Below are 12,792 nucleotides of genomic sequence, written 5' to 3'. Positions count from 1 at the left end.
GGTCAGTGCTGGATGTCACCAGTGTTTGCTGCAGGACTTTACACGAGCTGTGGACAGACATGCAGCTCATCAGACTTCAGGAACGGTATTTTTTTTTATTTTTTCCAATGTGGACAGAAGCAGGGGCGACAAGACATCTGGAGTAGGAGGTGACGTCTGTCTATGTTTACTGTCTGGACCTGCCCCGTCTTCTCGTCCTCCCTGCTATCAGAACTTTCGGCCCGCTCCTGATGCAGAGCCAAGGAGGAGGGTGCTGATGACATCACTTCCTGTTTATATCAACAACATTGCGCTGGTCTGATTGTATTCTGCGTCCTTGTGTGAGCGGTGGAGAAAGTTGCCACCTGCAAAATTACGCCCCCCAGTGGTGAACATTTTCATGCATTTGAAGAGCTGCTATGCTCTTTAATTTTACCGCAGCCTGTGTGAATTCCTGCTATAGGCTGAATTATTTACGCACAGAATGAATTTGTTTGGCAGGCTCTCTGTTTTGCTTTTGGCCAAACAGTAAGATGCAGTTTGATATCCATGCATGTTGTTAAAAAAAAAAAGGCCTTTCAAATGATGCTCTTATGAAACTTGTCAATCCATATCTTGGTAGTTTTTTTTTTTTGTTTTTTTTTTTTAAAGTCTGAGAAATTGAGAAATATTTTTTGCCCTATTTTCACGCGAGTTTGTGTTGTAACACTTTAAAAGAAGAACAGTCAGTTTGACCAGACCGGTGACCACTTGTTGGGAACATCCGGGATCGTTTCATCATCATTCAAATATTGCCTGCAATTTAAAAGCTCCGTGCGTAAAAGTCCTGTTTTTCCACTGACGGGGAAACAAATTTGCACTACAGCGCCGAAGCCATTCACGCGTGAAATTGAGTTGCGCGTTGACGCACGCGGCACTGACAGCCTGTCTGTCGCTCCACAGGCAGCAGGTGAGCCGAGGTTCCTCTCCGCCCTCATTTAAATGCGCGTTTCCTCCCTCAGCGCCGCCGCCGCCGCTGCCGCTGCCTGCGAGTCACTGCGGCACGATGGACACGTGAGAACAAAACAGAACCGCGTCCCGCCTTTACATCCGCAGCCCTGCTGTCCAGGTCAACTTGTTGCGCCCCCTTCTTTTCCTCCTCTTCCTCTTCTTCCTCTTCCTCCTCCTCCTCCTCCTCCTTGCTGCCTTCCTCCATTTCCGACTCGACCTCCCGCTCACTCGGAGGGATGGAAGTCGCTCCTGCCTTTGCGCTCCTGCTGTGCGTCTCTCTGCGCGTTTCTCTGGCGGATCGCCGCCACTTTGAGGAATCTAATTCCACCAACGCTGATGAGTCAGTCGATTATAAGGATCCCTGTAAAGCTGGTACGTTACTGCTCTGTATTTTCTTTCTTTTCTTTTTTCTTTCTTTATTTCTTTCTTATATGCTCTTGTGAGGGCATTCGGGGCCAAGAGGCTTCTGATTTAAAGCATGACTAGATGGAAATTAATCACGTGCAAAATGACAGGGCATATTTTATTATTGCCACTCGGAAAATGATATCAAATGATGTAAAATATAATCAGATATAACGAGTTTGAATCATTAGTCGCTTGTTAGATATCTGCTTTCATCAGCAGCAAGCAAAAATACAGGTGAAAGTGTTGAGCCCTGTGCTGCAAAATTGAAAATCAAATCAATATAAAATACAACAAATTAGATATTTAGAAATCTTATCAGAATCTTCTGACAGAAACAACAATTGTGAGTATGCTTGGGCAATAAATACAACCTTTCCTTAAATTTATGGATGAAGGATTTTATTGAGTTCAGTATTTTCAGCTGACAAACTAAACATATGTTGAAGGGGCGATGAAAATCTTCAGAGAGCAACAAATGCAGATCAGATCGGTGAAATTACGACCAACTGAAATCAAACGGACGACCAGATTTTGACATTTGACCTTTTCAAGTGTTGACAGTTATTTGGAATACAAATCCCCCTATTAAGTAGAAATTATTTTATTTCAAGAGCTTATTGTGGTCAATGGATGCATGCAAGTGTCAAATAATTACAATGAAACAAATAATGAATGTAACAAATTGAGATCAAGCAAAGACGAAAAATTACAAAAACCAACATTTACTTGAACTTTATTCTTTCATTCCGACGTACGATTTTTGCCGAAAGACTTGCGAAAGAGTTTGACTTACTTTGAGTGAAACTGTCCCCTGAAATCAGTGTTTACGATATTGTTTACGTGACGGAATTTTGTGTTTAAAATGTCTGCGGCAGTTGCTTCCGTCTGATAGTGTTTGCGCAGTGTTCACATGGTGCATTTCTGGAGGACAAATCACACAACCCACGACTGCACGCGATCACAGTGTGCAGCTGAAATATCTTAAAATGGTGCAAAAACAGAGGTGCAGGCAGACACCAACTCAGCGATGCATCATCATCCAGCACCAAAAAAAGGAACGCCGCTGTTTTCCATCCAACAGGTGCAGGAAGGTCTCAGCTTGTGATTTTTCTTGAAAAGTTCCAACAGCACGGCGCTCCTCTCCTCTCCTCTCCTCTCCGCTCCGCTCCTCTCTGCTCCTCTGAGGCAGTTGCCTGGAGACCGGGGAGGTCAGCGAGGCCGCGCCAGCTCAGTCCTCGGCTGGACGCCGGTGAAATCCCTCTGCCTTCGGGGCACGGGGTGCACGCCGCGGGGGTGACAGTCATTTACAGTCACACTCTGCATGAGTGGCTTCACTTCAAAGGGGCGCCGCAGCACCGGCCGCGTCTTTTCACTCACACTTTTCAAAGGTTGTTACGTCACGCGGCTAAATGAGCTATTTAATGGGGGGGGTGGATGTGGTGGTGGGAGTGGGGCGAACCGGAGTGAGCCGTTCTGCCTGACTGGCTGATTCCTGCAGTCACAATCGTGGAAACACACACAGTTAATCCCGCTGAGGTGGGAAACGTGGCCTGGGTGTGATGTCACGTGAGCGAGCGAGAGAGAGAGCGGGAGAGAGAGAGAGAGAGAGAGAGAGACGGGGCGGGGGAGAGTGCAGTGAGGCTGCCTTGAGGCGGCTTTCCCCATTATTTCAACAATTAATTATTGATCTGATTATCTTATTGTTCTGCTCCTTGGTCACGTGAATCGTGGATTATGCAAATCAAAATCCTTGGATTTGGATTATAAACTCTGCACGCTGCTGTTCTTATTCCTTTCCGTTCTTATTATGTTCTGGATCTTAAACAATATTTTTTAAAGATTTGTTGTTGTATTTCCACCAAAGCAAGTTTGCAAGTTCTTGACCAGCGATGAGAGGAAAAATCCGAGGTTTTCCCAAAGCTGAGGTGTTGTTGCCCTCGTTGCCTTTCCTAATGCTCTATTAAAGAGGTGCCCCGCTCATTTTCACTGATCTCTGTTCAAATCTCTCGTCTTCCCGCCAGCCGCCTTCTGGGGAGACATCGCCCTGGACGAGGACGACCTGCGCATGTTCAGGCGCCGCGCCCAAGGACCAGCCAACCAGACGGACCCCGGTAGAGTGACCCTCCCCTCGCTGACCTCAGCTGGAAGGCCGGAGGAACCAACTGTGTCTCCCTGTGTTGCAGCCAGCGGTGGGCGGGGCCTCGGTCGTCGCAGGAGGGCGGCCACCTCCAGGCCGGAGCGGGTGTGGCCCGACGGCATCATCCCGTACGTCATCAGCGGGAACTTCAGCGGTGAGTCGCCGTCAGGAACCTTGTTTAGTTGTTTTTGGTTTATTTCACTTTATTTTTTTTTTTTCAAATCCCTCGCAGGCAGCCAGAGAGCCATCTTCCGCCAGGCGATGCGTCACTGGGAGAAACACACCTGTGTGGCCTTCACAGAGAGGACGAGTGAGGAGAGCTACATTGTCTTCACCTACAGGCCCTGCGGGTAGGGATCAGAACCCCCAGAGTCCAAGGTGGCGGCCCATTCGTTTCAATGAAGTTGCTCACTCAGCGCATACCCGAAAAAGTTTTGGACTTCCGCATTAATGGGCCCTTAGAGCAAGTGCAGTCGTGTCACTTCCCATCATGCCTCTGTAACTCACATGATCTATTTGGCCAATCAGAACCATTCTGGAGAACGTCACTCACAGACACGTCGTAACTGAAAAATCTACAACAGAATGATTTGCTATATTTCAGGTCACAATCGTCCTGTCAGCCGTTTTAAAGGCGTTGATATTTTTTATTATGGTCTATGGGAAAAATGCTTTTTGCAGACTTTTTATGTTGCTGCTGCGTTTTCTGTGTGAAAAGAAGAGCAATACAAAAAAAAGAATAGAAGGAAAGAAGGCTCATCCAACATTCCTGCAAGTTAAGTCGGAGTAAATCCTGCAGATTTGGACAGCGTTCGCTTCGGTGTTCCAGGTTATTACACACTCAATTTTGTTTTTATTTCCCACACTCACAACTGACACACACCGTCCCCCGCAACCTCCTTGTTGTGTGGTGTCTCCGTCCTCTCGGCCTGCAGGTGCTGCTCCTACGTGGGGAGGAGGGGCGGCGGTCCGCAGGCCATCTCCATCGGGAAGAACTGCGACAAGTTCGGCATCGTGGTGCACGAGCTCGGCCACGTCATCGGCTTCTGGCACGAGCACACGCGACCCGACCGCGACGAGCATGTGAGCATCGTCAGGGACAACATCCAGCCAGGTAGGACCGTGCGTGTGTCTGTGTGTGTGTGTGTGTGTGTGTCTTTGTTTTTGCTTGTTGTTCACAGTCAAGTCCTTGTGACCGAGCAGGGCAGGAGTACAACTTCCTGAAGATGGAGCCGGACGAGGTGGACTCCCTGGGCGAGGTGTACGACTTTGGCAGCATCATGCACTATGCCAGGAACACCTTCTCCAGGTGGGTGAGGGTTGTGTCTTAATTCAACCTATAGTGTTTATTATTGTGTGTTTATTTATGTTGTTTGTACGTGTGTCTTCTATTTTGCTACTTTACTGTTTCACTGGCTGCGTTTCCATTACAGTTTCTCGCAAAATAAAAGCAATATTTCTAAGATTTCAACGAAGTACAATTGCGATTTGCAGGTGTTTCCATTGACCTCTGTTCAGCTCTTCGGGACTTTGATCCTTTTCATTGTCACGCAACTTGTCTCCTTTTCATCTCTGCATGTTGTTGCCCCCTCTGCTCAGTGTTTATGTTTTGTTTTGTTTTTTCGTACCTCCACGGTGGTTTTTGCCGGTGTGGGTCGTGGAGGCGGGCCAAGCTAAATAAAGGCCTGGCTTTGTTGAACAATTTCGGCTGGAGTGGCGCCCCCCCGACACGCACCCCCTCTTTTTTTTCCGCCTTTTCTCTCTCTGGCATTCAGGATCCGGCTTCGCTGAGCCGGCTGGCACCGTGCACAGGCCTCATTCAGCGCGCCGTGTTTGCACATGCCTGTCATTCATAGGGGGGTCACTATGGGAACCCGTGTGTGTGTGTGGAGGTGGAGGGATTGGGGGGAGACTCAAAAACCTGATTTCAATAAACTGTCAAGGCGCTGAGTCACCGAAAACGAAAAAACAGAAGAAAAAACAAAAACTGCATTCTGACATCTGCCAGCTACAAGTGAGCAGCTGGTGTTTCTCCTCCTCTGACACAGAGGGACCGTCCTGGACACCATCCGGCCCCGGTACGACGTCAGCGGGGTCCGGCCGTCCATCGGACAGAGGAACCGACTCAGCAGGGGCGACGTCACTCAGGCCCGCAAGCTCTACAAGTGTGCAAGTAAGTCCTCCGCCTCTCTGAGTCACAGCCGTGTGCTCAAGTGTCCGCCAAACCAGTTGCATTTCATCGATCTGAGTGCCACTGACGACGCAGAGTGTCTGCATCCACGTCAGATGTGCAGGTGAAGGTGGAAATTACGAAATGCATTACCTGCAGGATTTATTCAGTTTGGAAAAAGAGAAAACTGAAAACTTCAGCTATGGTGTGTGTGTGTGTGTGTGTGTGTGTGTGTGTGTGTGTGTGTGTGTGTGTGTGTGTGTGTGTGTGTGTGTGCGTGCGTGTGTTCCAGAATGCGGGGAAACCCTGCAGGAGAGCTCGGGGAACTTCTCCTCTCCCGGTTTTCCAAACGGATACTCGGCGTACGCTCACTGCGTCTGGAGGATCTCAGTCACACCTGGAGAGAAGGTCAGCCAATGAATGAATAACTGTTTCTAGTTATTTACTATATTATTATACACTATACTATATTATTACTATATTCTTATTTATTATTTATTTCCTTACCTGATATTGAATTTTGCTGCAACGCTGCAAGTTTGAACGCTGATTTTAGTTTTGATCTGATCAGGAGATAAGTCCTGATCTTGGACTCATGATCTCAAACGTGTCACATGACCTGGATGACTAACAACCACCCCAGACATGTTGCAAAATCAAGTGTAGCTACCTGACCATCCAACAGCTTCACAGCAGCTGATTTAACTGGATTCTCGCAGTGGAAAATGCAAATGGCTGCGTCCACTGATCGTACCTCTTCCTCTCAGATCGTCCTGAACTTCACCTCCATGGACGTGTTCAGGAGCCACCTCTGCTGGTACGACTATGTGGAGGTGCGGGACGGCTTCTGGAGGAAAGCTCCTCTCAAAGGTCCTTCCTTCCCCCCACCATCAGCTCATCTGCGGCCGCTTTCACCCGTCGTCCGCCGCCTGCACGTCCCATCTCCTCTCACTCCTTTTTTCTCCTTTTTCCCCCGGCAGGTCGTTTCTGTGGAGACGCTCTGCCGGAGCCCATCGTCTCCACTGACAGCCACCTGTGGCTGGAGTTCAGCAGCAGCAGCAGCTGGGTGGGCAAAGGCTTCTCAGCCACTTATGAAGGTAAAAGGACGCTGCCAAGTGTTTCCAAGTGTCTTTGTTTAGAGGGCTACCTGGTTACTCCTCCTCCTCCTCCTCTTACTTGTCCTCCTTCTTCTCCTCTTCCTTCTCCTCCTCTTTCTTCTCCCCCATCCTTCTTCTCCTCCCTTTCCTCTTTTTCCTCTTCCTTCTCCTTCTTATTCCCCTTCTCCACCTCCTGCTCCTCCTCCATCTGTTCCTCCTTCTCTTTCTTTTCCTTCTCTCTTCGCCTCCTCCCTCTTCCTCCTCCTCCTCCTCCTCCTCCATCTTCTCCTCCCTCTCCTCCTCCTTCTCCTTCTGCTCCTCCTCAATCTTCTCCTCCTTCTCTTTCTTCTCCTCCTGGTCCTTCTCCTCCTCCCTGTTCCTCCTCCTCCTCCAGCTGTCTGTGGCGGAGACCTGAGGCGGGACAGCGGTCAGATCCAATCGCCCAACTACCCCGACGACTACCAGTCCAACAAGGCGTGCGTATGGAAAATAACGGTGGCGGAGGGCTTCAGCGTGGGTCTGTCCTTCCAGGCCTTTGAGGTGAAGAAAACAAACAGCCACTCACAACACAGACCGTCTGCCAGGCCAGGCCAGGCCAGGCCAGGCCAGGCTGACCCGGCACTGTGTGTCTTGCTGTGATACATGGTGTGCTACTTCTGCCCTCTGCCCCCGCCGCAGATCGAGAAGCACGACAGCTGCGGCTACGACTACGTGGAGGTGAGGGACGGCGGCTCAGAGAGCAGCCGGCTGCTCGGCCGCTTCTGCGGCGACGACAAATCCGTCGAGGTCAAAAGCAGCAGCAACCAGCTGTGGCTCAAGTTCGTGTCAGACGGCTCCGTCAACAAGGCCGGGTTCTCGGCCAACTTTTTCAAAGGTCCCCCCACCTCAGTCTTTTCACACACACACGCGCACAAGCTAACGACAAATAAAATTAGTTTTGTGTTCTTTTTTTCCCCCCTTTAAACTAAACCAGAGATGGACGAGTGCTCCAGTCCGGACAACGGCCAGTGTGAGCAGCGCTGCATCAACACGCTGGGCAGCTACAGATGTGCCTGTGAGCCCGGGTACGAGCTTGCGGCCGACCGGCGCAGCTGTGAGAGTGAGTGAAGTGAAGGCGCCGACACACAAAACACAAACACAACTGCCGAAAGCTGCAGCACTGGGGACTGAATTCTACACATTCAGCATTTAAAGACCTCTAGACTGTCAGCAGTGTTGTTTAATCCAGCTTTGGTTGTTCATGTGTTGATTGTTTCCATCCTCCGACTCTTGTTGGTTTTCTGTGACTCCTCACTGGGCAGATCTGCTTCGTGCTGTCGACGTCTGTGCAGCCCACTTGTAATGACCATGCCGCACCACTGAAGGGCAGTGTTGCCCCTGTAGAGTTTTATTGTCGAACAATAAATATATAGTTTGCAATGCTGGTTTAAATAATTTAGACTCGCCTATGAAAGTGGGGATGCAACAAACAAAATCTGAAATAATGTACCAAAGTTCTCACCATATTTATGTTTTTTTCCCAATAAAATCTGTGCTCTCCCTCTCTCTCTGTCTGTCTCCCATCAGCAGCTGCCTGTGGAGGGTTTGTCACCCAGCTCAACGGCTCCATCAGCAGCCCCGGCTGGCCCAAAGACTACCCCCCCAACAAGAACTGCGTGTGGCAGCTGATGGCGCCCATCCAGTACCGCATCACCCTCGTCTTCGACATGTTTGAGACCGAGGGCAACGACGTAGGTTCAAGTTCAGTTTTCATCTTTTCCTCTGAATCACATCAATCAGTCAAGTCAGTGTTCGGTGAGATGGTCCGGTGTTTCGCCGGCAGGTGTGCAAGTACGACTACGTGGAGGTGCGCAGCGGCTCCAGCTCGGACTCCAAGCTCCACGGGAAGTTCTGCGGAGCGGAGAAGCCCGAGGTCATCACCTCGCTGCACAACGACATGAGGATCGAGTTCAAGTCGGACAACACCGTCTCCAAGAGGGGTTTCAAGGCTCACTTCTTCTCCGGTGAGCTGCGCTGCTTAGGGCTGGATGAGTTTTGGAGGACCTCCTGGTTTATTTCGGAGGAAAAAGATTAATCTGGTTTCCTGTTGGCGTGACTTCTGCGCAAAGTGACTCTCGAAATCAAAAATCTATCTGCATTTATCATTTTCTCCTCCTCAGAGACACTGATCATTGTCATTGTCTTTTGGGCCTTAAAAGGTTAAGTGTGTAATATTTGGTGATTTTGAGAAGAAACAGTAACATCAAGTGGACGTCAAGAATGCAGCACTCACCCTCTCTCCCTCCCTCTCCCGAGCTTGCCAGTTTACTACGGTGGCCTGCACACACAAAGCCTGGATACCTCGTCCACATTCTTCTTCGTTGGATATATAGATAAGAACTGTTGTTTGAGTTCTAAAATCAAATTAGCATCCACGTTTATTAATATATTTACAAGCGGTATATGAAAACTTTTACCAATATAAAAGTCGTAAATCAGGCCAAATATTACACACCGGACCTTTTAGCAAATCCTCCGTTGACTGATCACAATGCGATTTTCGGGGTTGCATCAAAATGAACCGACATTTCCCACAGACATCGACGAGTGCTCCACGGAAAATGGCGGCTGCCAGCACGAGTGCGTCAACACCTTCGGGAGCTACAGCTGCCAGTGCCGCAGCGGCTTCATGCTGCACGACAACCGGCGCGACTGCAAGGAAGGTACAGCGTGGACGAAAAACAGCCGGCCTGCAGACTCTGAGGAGCTGGAGAGTACTAAACTACTTCCTGTTGTCGTCCTTCAGCTGGCTGTGATCAGGTTCTCACCGGGGTGTCGGGCACCGTCAGCAGCCCCAACTGGCCTCACAGGTATCCCAGCAAGAAGGCCTGCACCTGGGCACTGAGCACCACGCCAGGACATCGCATCAGACTGGTATGTCCACATATATTTATTTTTTTTGGTGAGAGGGTCTAACAATAGACATTAAACCAAATAACTCAACTTGAATCCAAATTTCTCACATTTGCTACTTGCCACTGTGTTGATTAGAACATTTGTGCCAACCGATGGAAGCCTGTAGTGGCCAAATTCCATGGAAAAGTAAAAGGTTTAAGAATCTGCAAATGTGGTGGCCTTCAGATGAGAAGAAAGTTTTGCAGGCAGAAAATCCTGCCCAGCCGGGAGCAGCGCTCACGTTGGTGACGTGCAAACAGTCGGTCTGGGCAGCTGTGTGACGCTGCAGCTCGTCTGGTGTCTCACGACAGCTTTCCAGCGGCACCACACTGGCGTGACAGCGGCTCCTGGCGAGGAGGCCACAAAGAGAGAGAGAAAGAAAGGGTGAGTGAGGTAGAGAGAGAGACAGACAGAGACAGAGACAGAGACAGGGCTCTATGGTCTTATAACATCCGCATCGCTGTTGCTAGCCGGAGCTTTGAGCTCATGCTGACTTGTAAATGTTGCCGCTAAAGACAAAAGTAGACACACACAAGGTACATGGAATGCAAAGCTATGCGAGTCGCGCACAGTTAACAAGGTTGTCGCACATTATTGATGGAACATTCCCACATTGCGACTCCAAAAGCAGGAAAGTAACAACATCCCTTCCGCTGATTGCACATGACCGACTTCTCAATTGGCTAATTAGGCGCGAGGAACTCCTGTGACATTTATCGTATAACCCATGCAAGCCCTACAATTATCTGCTGTTTCACCGCGTGCCATGAAATGAGTCTATTTAGCAATTAAAGTATCATACTGTGATTCTGTGTTGCATAGTTGCATTGATTTTCATCATTTTTGTGTGAGTGTTTTTTTTTTTTTTTGCATGTTTAAGCACATGGCCACTCTAGGCTTCTTCCCTTGTGTTGACAGTGGGTGGAATCTTTCTCTATGTGGAACTTCCGAAAAGCTTCTGTTGCCATGGTCGAGTGAAAAAAACCCAAAAAACCCAAAACTCTGACATTTCAGAGGCTTTGTGTGTGTGTGAGCAGGTTTTTAATGAGGTCGACATGGAGGCTCACTTGGAGTGCGCCTACGACCACCTGGAGGTCTTTGATGGCCGGGACGCTCGGGCATCCAGTCTGGGACGTTTCTGTGGCGCCAGGAAGCCACCGCCGGTGGTCTCGGGCGGCAGCGACATGTTCCTGCGCTTCTTCTCGGACAACTCGGTGCAGAAGAAAGGCTTCGAGGCTTCATACACAGCAGGTAGGTTCGCACCAATCAGAAAGAGCTGCCAAACTAGAGGCCAAATTATTGACTTTGAAACGTGACATTCTAACCACTCCTTTTTTTTGCGAGCTGCTTTATTTAGCCGCCCGCATTCTTCCCTCGCTTTTTTTTTTGGTCCCTTTTAACGAGTTCTTCTTTTTTGACCCCCTCTAATTTTGTGGTTGCAAATTCCCAGAATGCGGAGGAAGCCTGAACGCCGAGGTCAGGACCAAGGAGCTCTACTCTCATGCCCAGTTTGGGGACAACAACTACCCCAGCGGCTCGGACTGCCTGTGGGTGGTCTCGGCCGAGAAGGGCTACGGCGTGGAGGTCGTCTTCCACGTCTTTGAGATCGAGGAGGAGGCCGACTGTGGCTACGACTATGTGGAGCTGTACGACGGCGCTGATGTCAAGTCCCCGAGGCTGGGACGGTACTGCGGGTCTGGGGTAAGCCCAACAACATCCAGCCTGACATGTAAAACACTTTATTAGTACTTATTTCCAGGGCGATTAAACGATTAAAATTTAATTGCAATTATTCAATTATTATTATTCAATCAATTATTCAATCAATTATTCAATCTCTGATGTTCCATAGTTAATAATGATTAATCGCGTATTGATTGCATGTTTATAATTTTGTTATTTTGCATTTCAGAACAGGTTTCGTGTCCATATTAATGTAAATTAATTGTTATGGGAGTGTCTGAATTGGGAACCAAAATGAGCACAAAGAAAAGATTTTTGAAAGCGGTGCATCTAGACACATTTAAATATATGTAATTTGCAGGAGTTCCAATTTGGGTCCTTTCTCGGTTAAATACAGCTACAGCGGTGTGAACTGCACAATAGAAGCACAGCTAATGTCGTTGAAACATAGCTATGTGGCTTGAGGACCTGACTGTCGGTGAAAGGAAGGGGTCTGCGATTAAAATGCGATTAAAGAAATTAGCCCAATGTTATTATCTGACCTCATTGCGATTGCCACGTTTATGCTGACAACCCTAATTATTACGTCTTGCACTTATTATTATAAACCAACTTCAGGCCCCGGAGGAGGTCTACTCAGCAGGCGACGCCTTAGTGTTGAAGTTCCACTCGGACGACAGCATCAACAAGAAAGGCTTCCACGTGCGCTACACCAGCACCAAGTTCCAGGACACGCTGCACACCAGCGAGTCGGAGCGAACCCAGATCTGAACCTGGAGCCGACGCGCCACGAAACGAAATGTTTTCAGCGGGCGGGACACGCCCTGTCTGCAGACGGAGGGCGAAGGCGAGGACGTGCGCCACAAAAACCCCGGCACGCTCACAGCTGCTGGAACTGGGCGCCGAACCTTCCCGTAGCTGCCTGTAGGGCGGAAAACGGAGGACTGTTAGTGTGTGTTAGTGATTTATCCCCAGGGCACCTCGGCCGCCTTAGCCTGTAAATGAATCAGCCAATCGCATCGGCTCGAGATGTGGGATGTATATATTGTGATATATACAGTATCTATATATATATTTTTTTTGTTGCCTCGTTTTCAATCCCGACGCGATGAACATCGTGTTGCTCTTTGGTTGTGTGAGCTTGAGGTTTGATCACATCTGAATTTGATGCACTTTATTGTTAAATAGGGAATAAAATATGTCAAAGATTTAAGCTTTATATTATTTTGCAAGTGCATTCATGCAGCTTTTTTTGTTTCTTTGACACCATCCAGCATCCTATCACTAAGGAGCTACTGCCCATCCTGTTCGGGCTGCACGAGCATAAAGGTGTTTCCCTTTGCCCTATTTTTTTCTCCGCGGGGAAATTCCTCCAAAGAGGAAACAAAGTGAGT

At 48.8% G+C, this 12,792-nt stretch overlaps 1 protein-coding gene across 1 annotated transcript; it reads left to right on the top strand.

Annotated features, from left to right (window-relative positions):
* Nucleotides 1-1,166: 1,166 nt before the first annotated feature.
* LOC142900596 (bone morphogenetic protein 1-like) lies at nucleotides 1,167-12,627 on the top strand. The gene is made up of 20 exons (XM_076044979.1): nucleotides 1,167-1,341; nucleotides 3,399-3,488; nucleotides 3,561-3,668; nucleotides 3,747-3,864; nucleotides 4,450-4,628; nucleotides 4,718-4,823; nucleotides 5,563-5,687; nucleotides 5,977-6,092; nucleotides 6,452-6,554; nucleotides 6,665-6,781; nucleotides 7,176-7,321; nucleotides 7,460-7,655; nucleotides 7,755-7,880; nucleotides 8,348-8,511; nucleotides 8,604-8,784; nucleotides 9,358-9,483; nucleotides 9,567-9,694; nucleotides 10,753-10,966; nucleotides 11,166-11,416; nucleotides 12,017-12,627. The coding sequence occupies exons 1-20, from the start codon at nucleotides 1,206-1,208 to the stop codon at nucleotides 12,167-12,169; spliced, it is 2,883 nt and encodes a 960-aa protein (XP_075901094.1). The 5' UTR covers nucleotides 1,167-1,205; the 3' UTR covers nucleotides 12,170-12,627.
* Nucleotides 12,628-12,792: the final 165 nt, after the last annotated feature.

Source organism: Nelusetta ayraudi, unplaced genomic scaffold, assembly GCF_046127955.1.
Source record: "Nelusetta ayraudi isolate G7.1 ecotype Tasmania unplaced genomic scaffold, CSIRO-AGI_Nayr_v1 ptg000083l, whole genome shotgun sequence".
Taxonomy (NCBI): Eukaryota; Metazoa; Chordata; class Actinopteri; order Tetraodontiformes; family Monacanthidae; genus Nelusetta; species Nelusetta ayraudi.
This window is presented reverse-complemented; position numbering and strand designations above follow the sequence as displayed.

Bases quoted from the DNA above. Each gene is read 5' to 3' on its own strand.
- LOC142900596 (XM_076044979.1), top strand. From the start codon at position 1,206: ATGGAAGTCGCTCCTGCCTTTGCGCTCCTGCTGTGCGTCTCTCTGCGC. The intron at 7,656-7,754 runs GTCCCCCCACCT...AAACTAAACCAG, and splicing joins CTCGGCCAACTTTTTCAAAG to AGATGGACGAGTGCTCCAGT. The intron at 8,512-8,603 runs GTAGGTTCAAGT...TTTCGCCGGCAG, and splicing joins TTGAGACCGAGGGCAACGAC to GTGTGCAAGTACGACTACGT.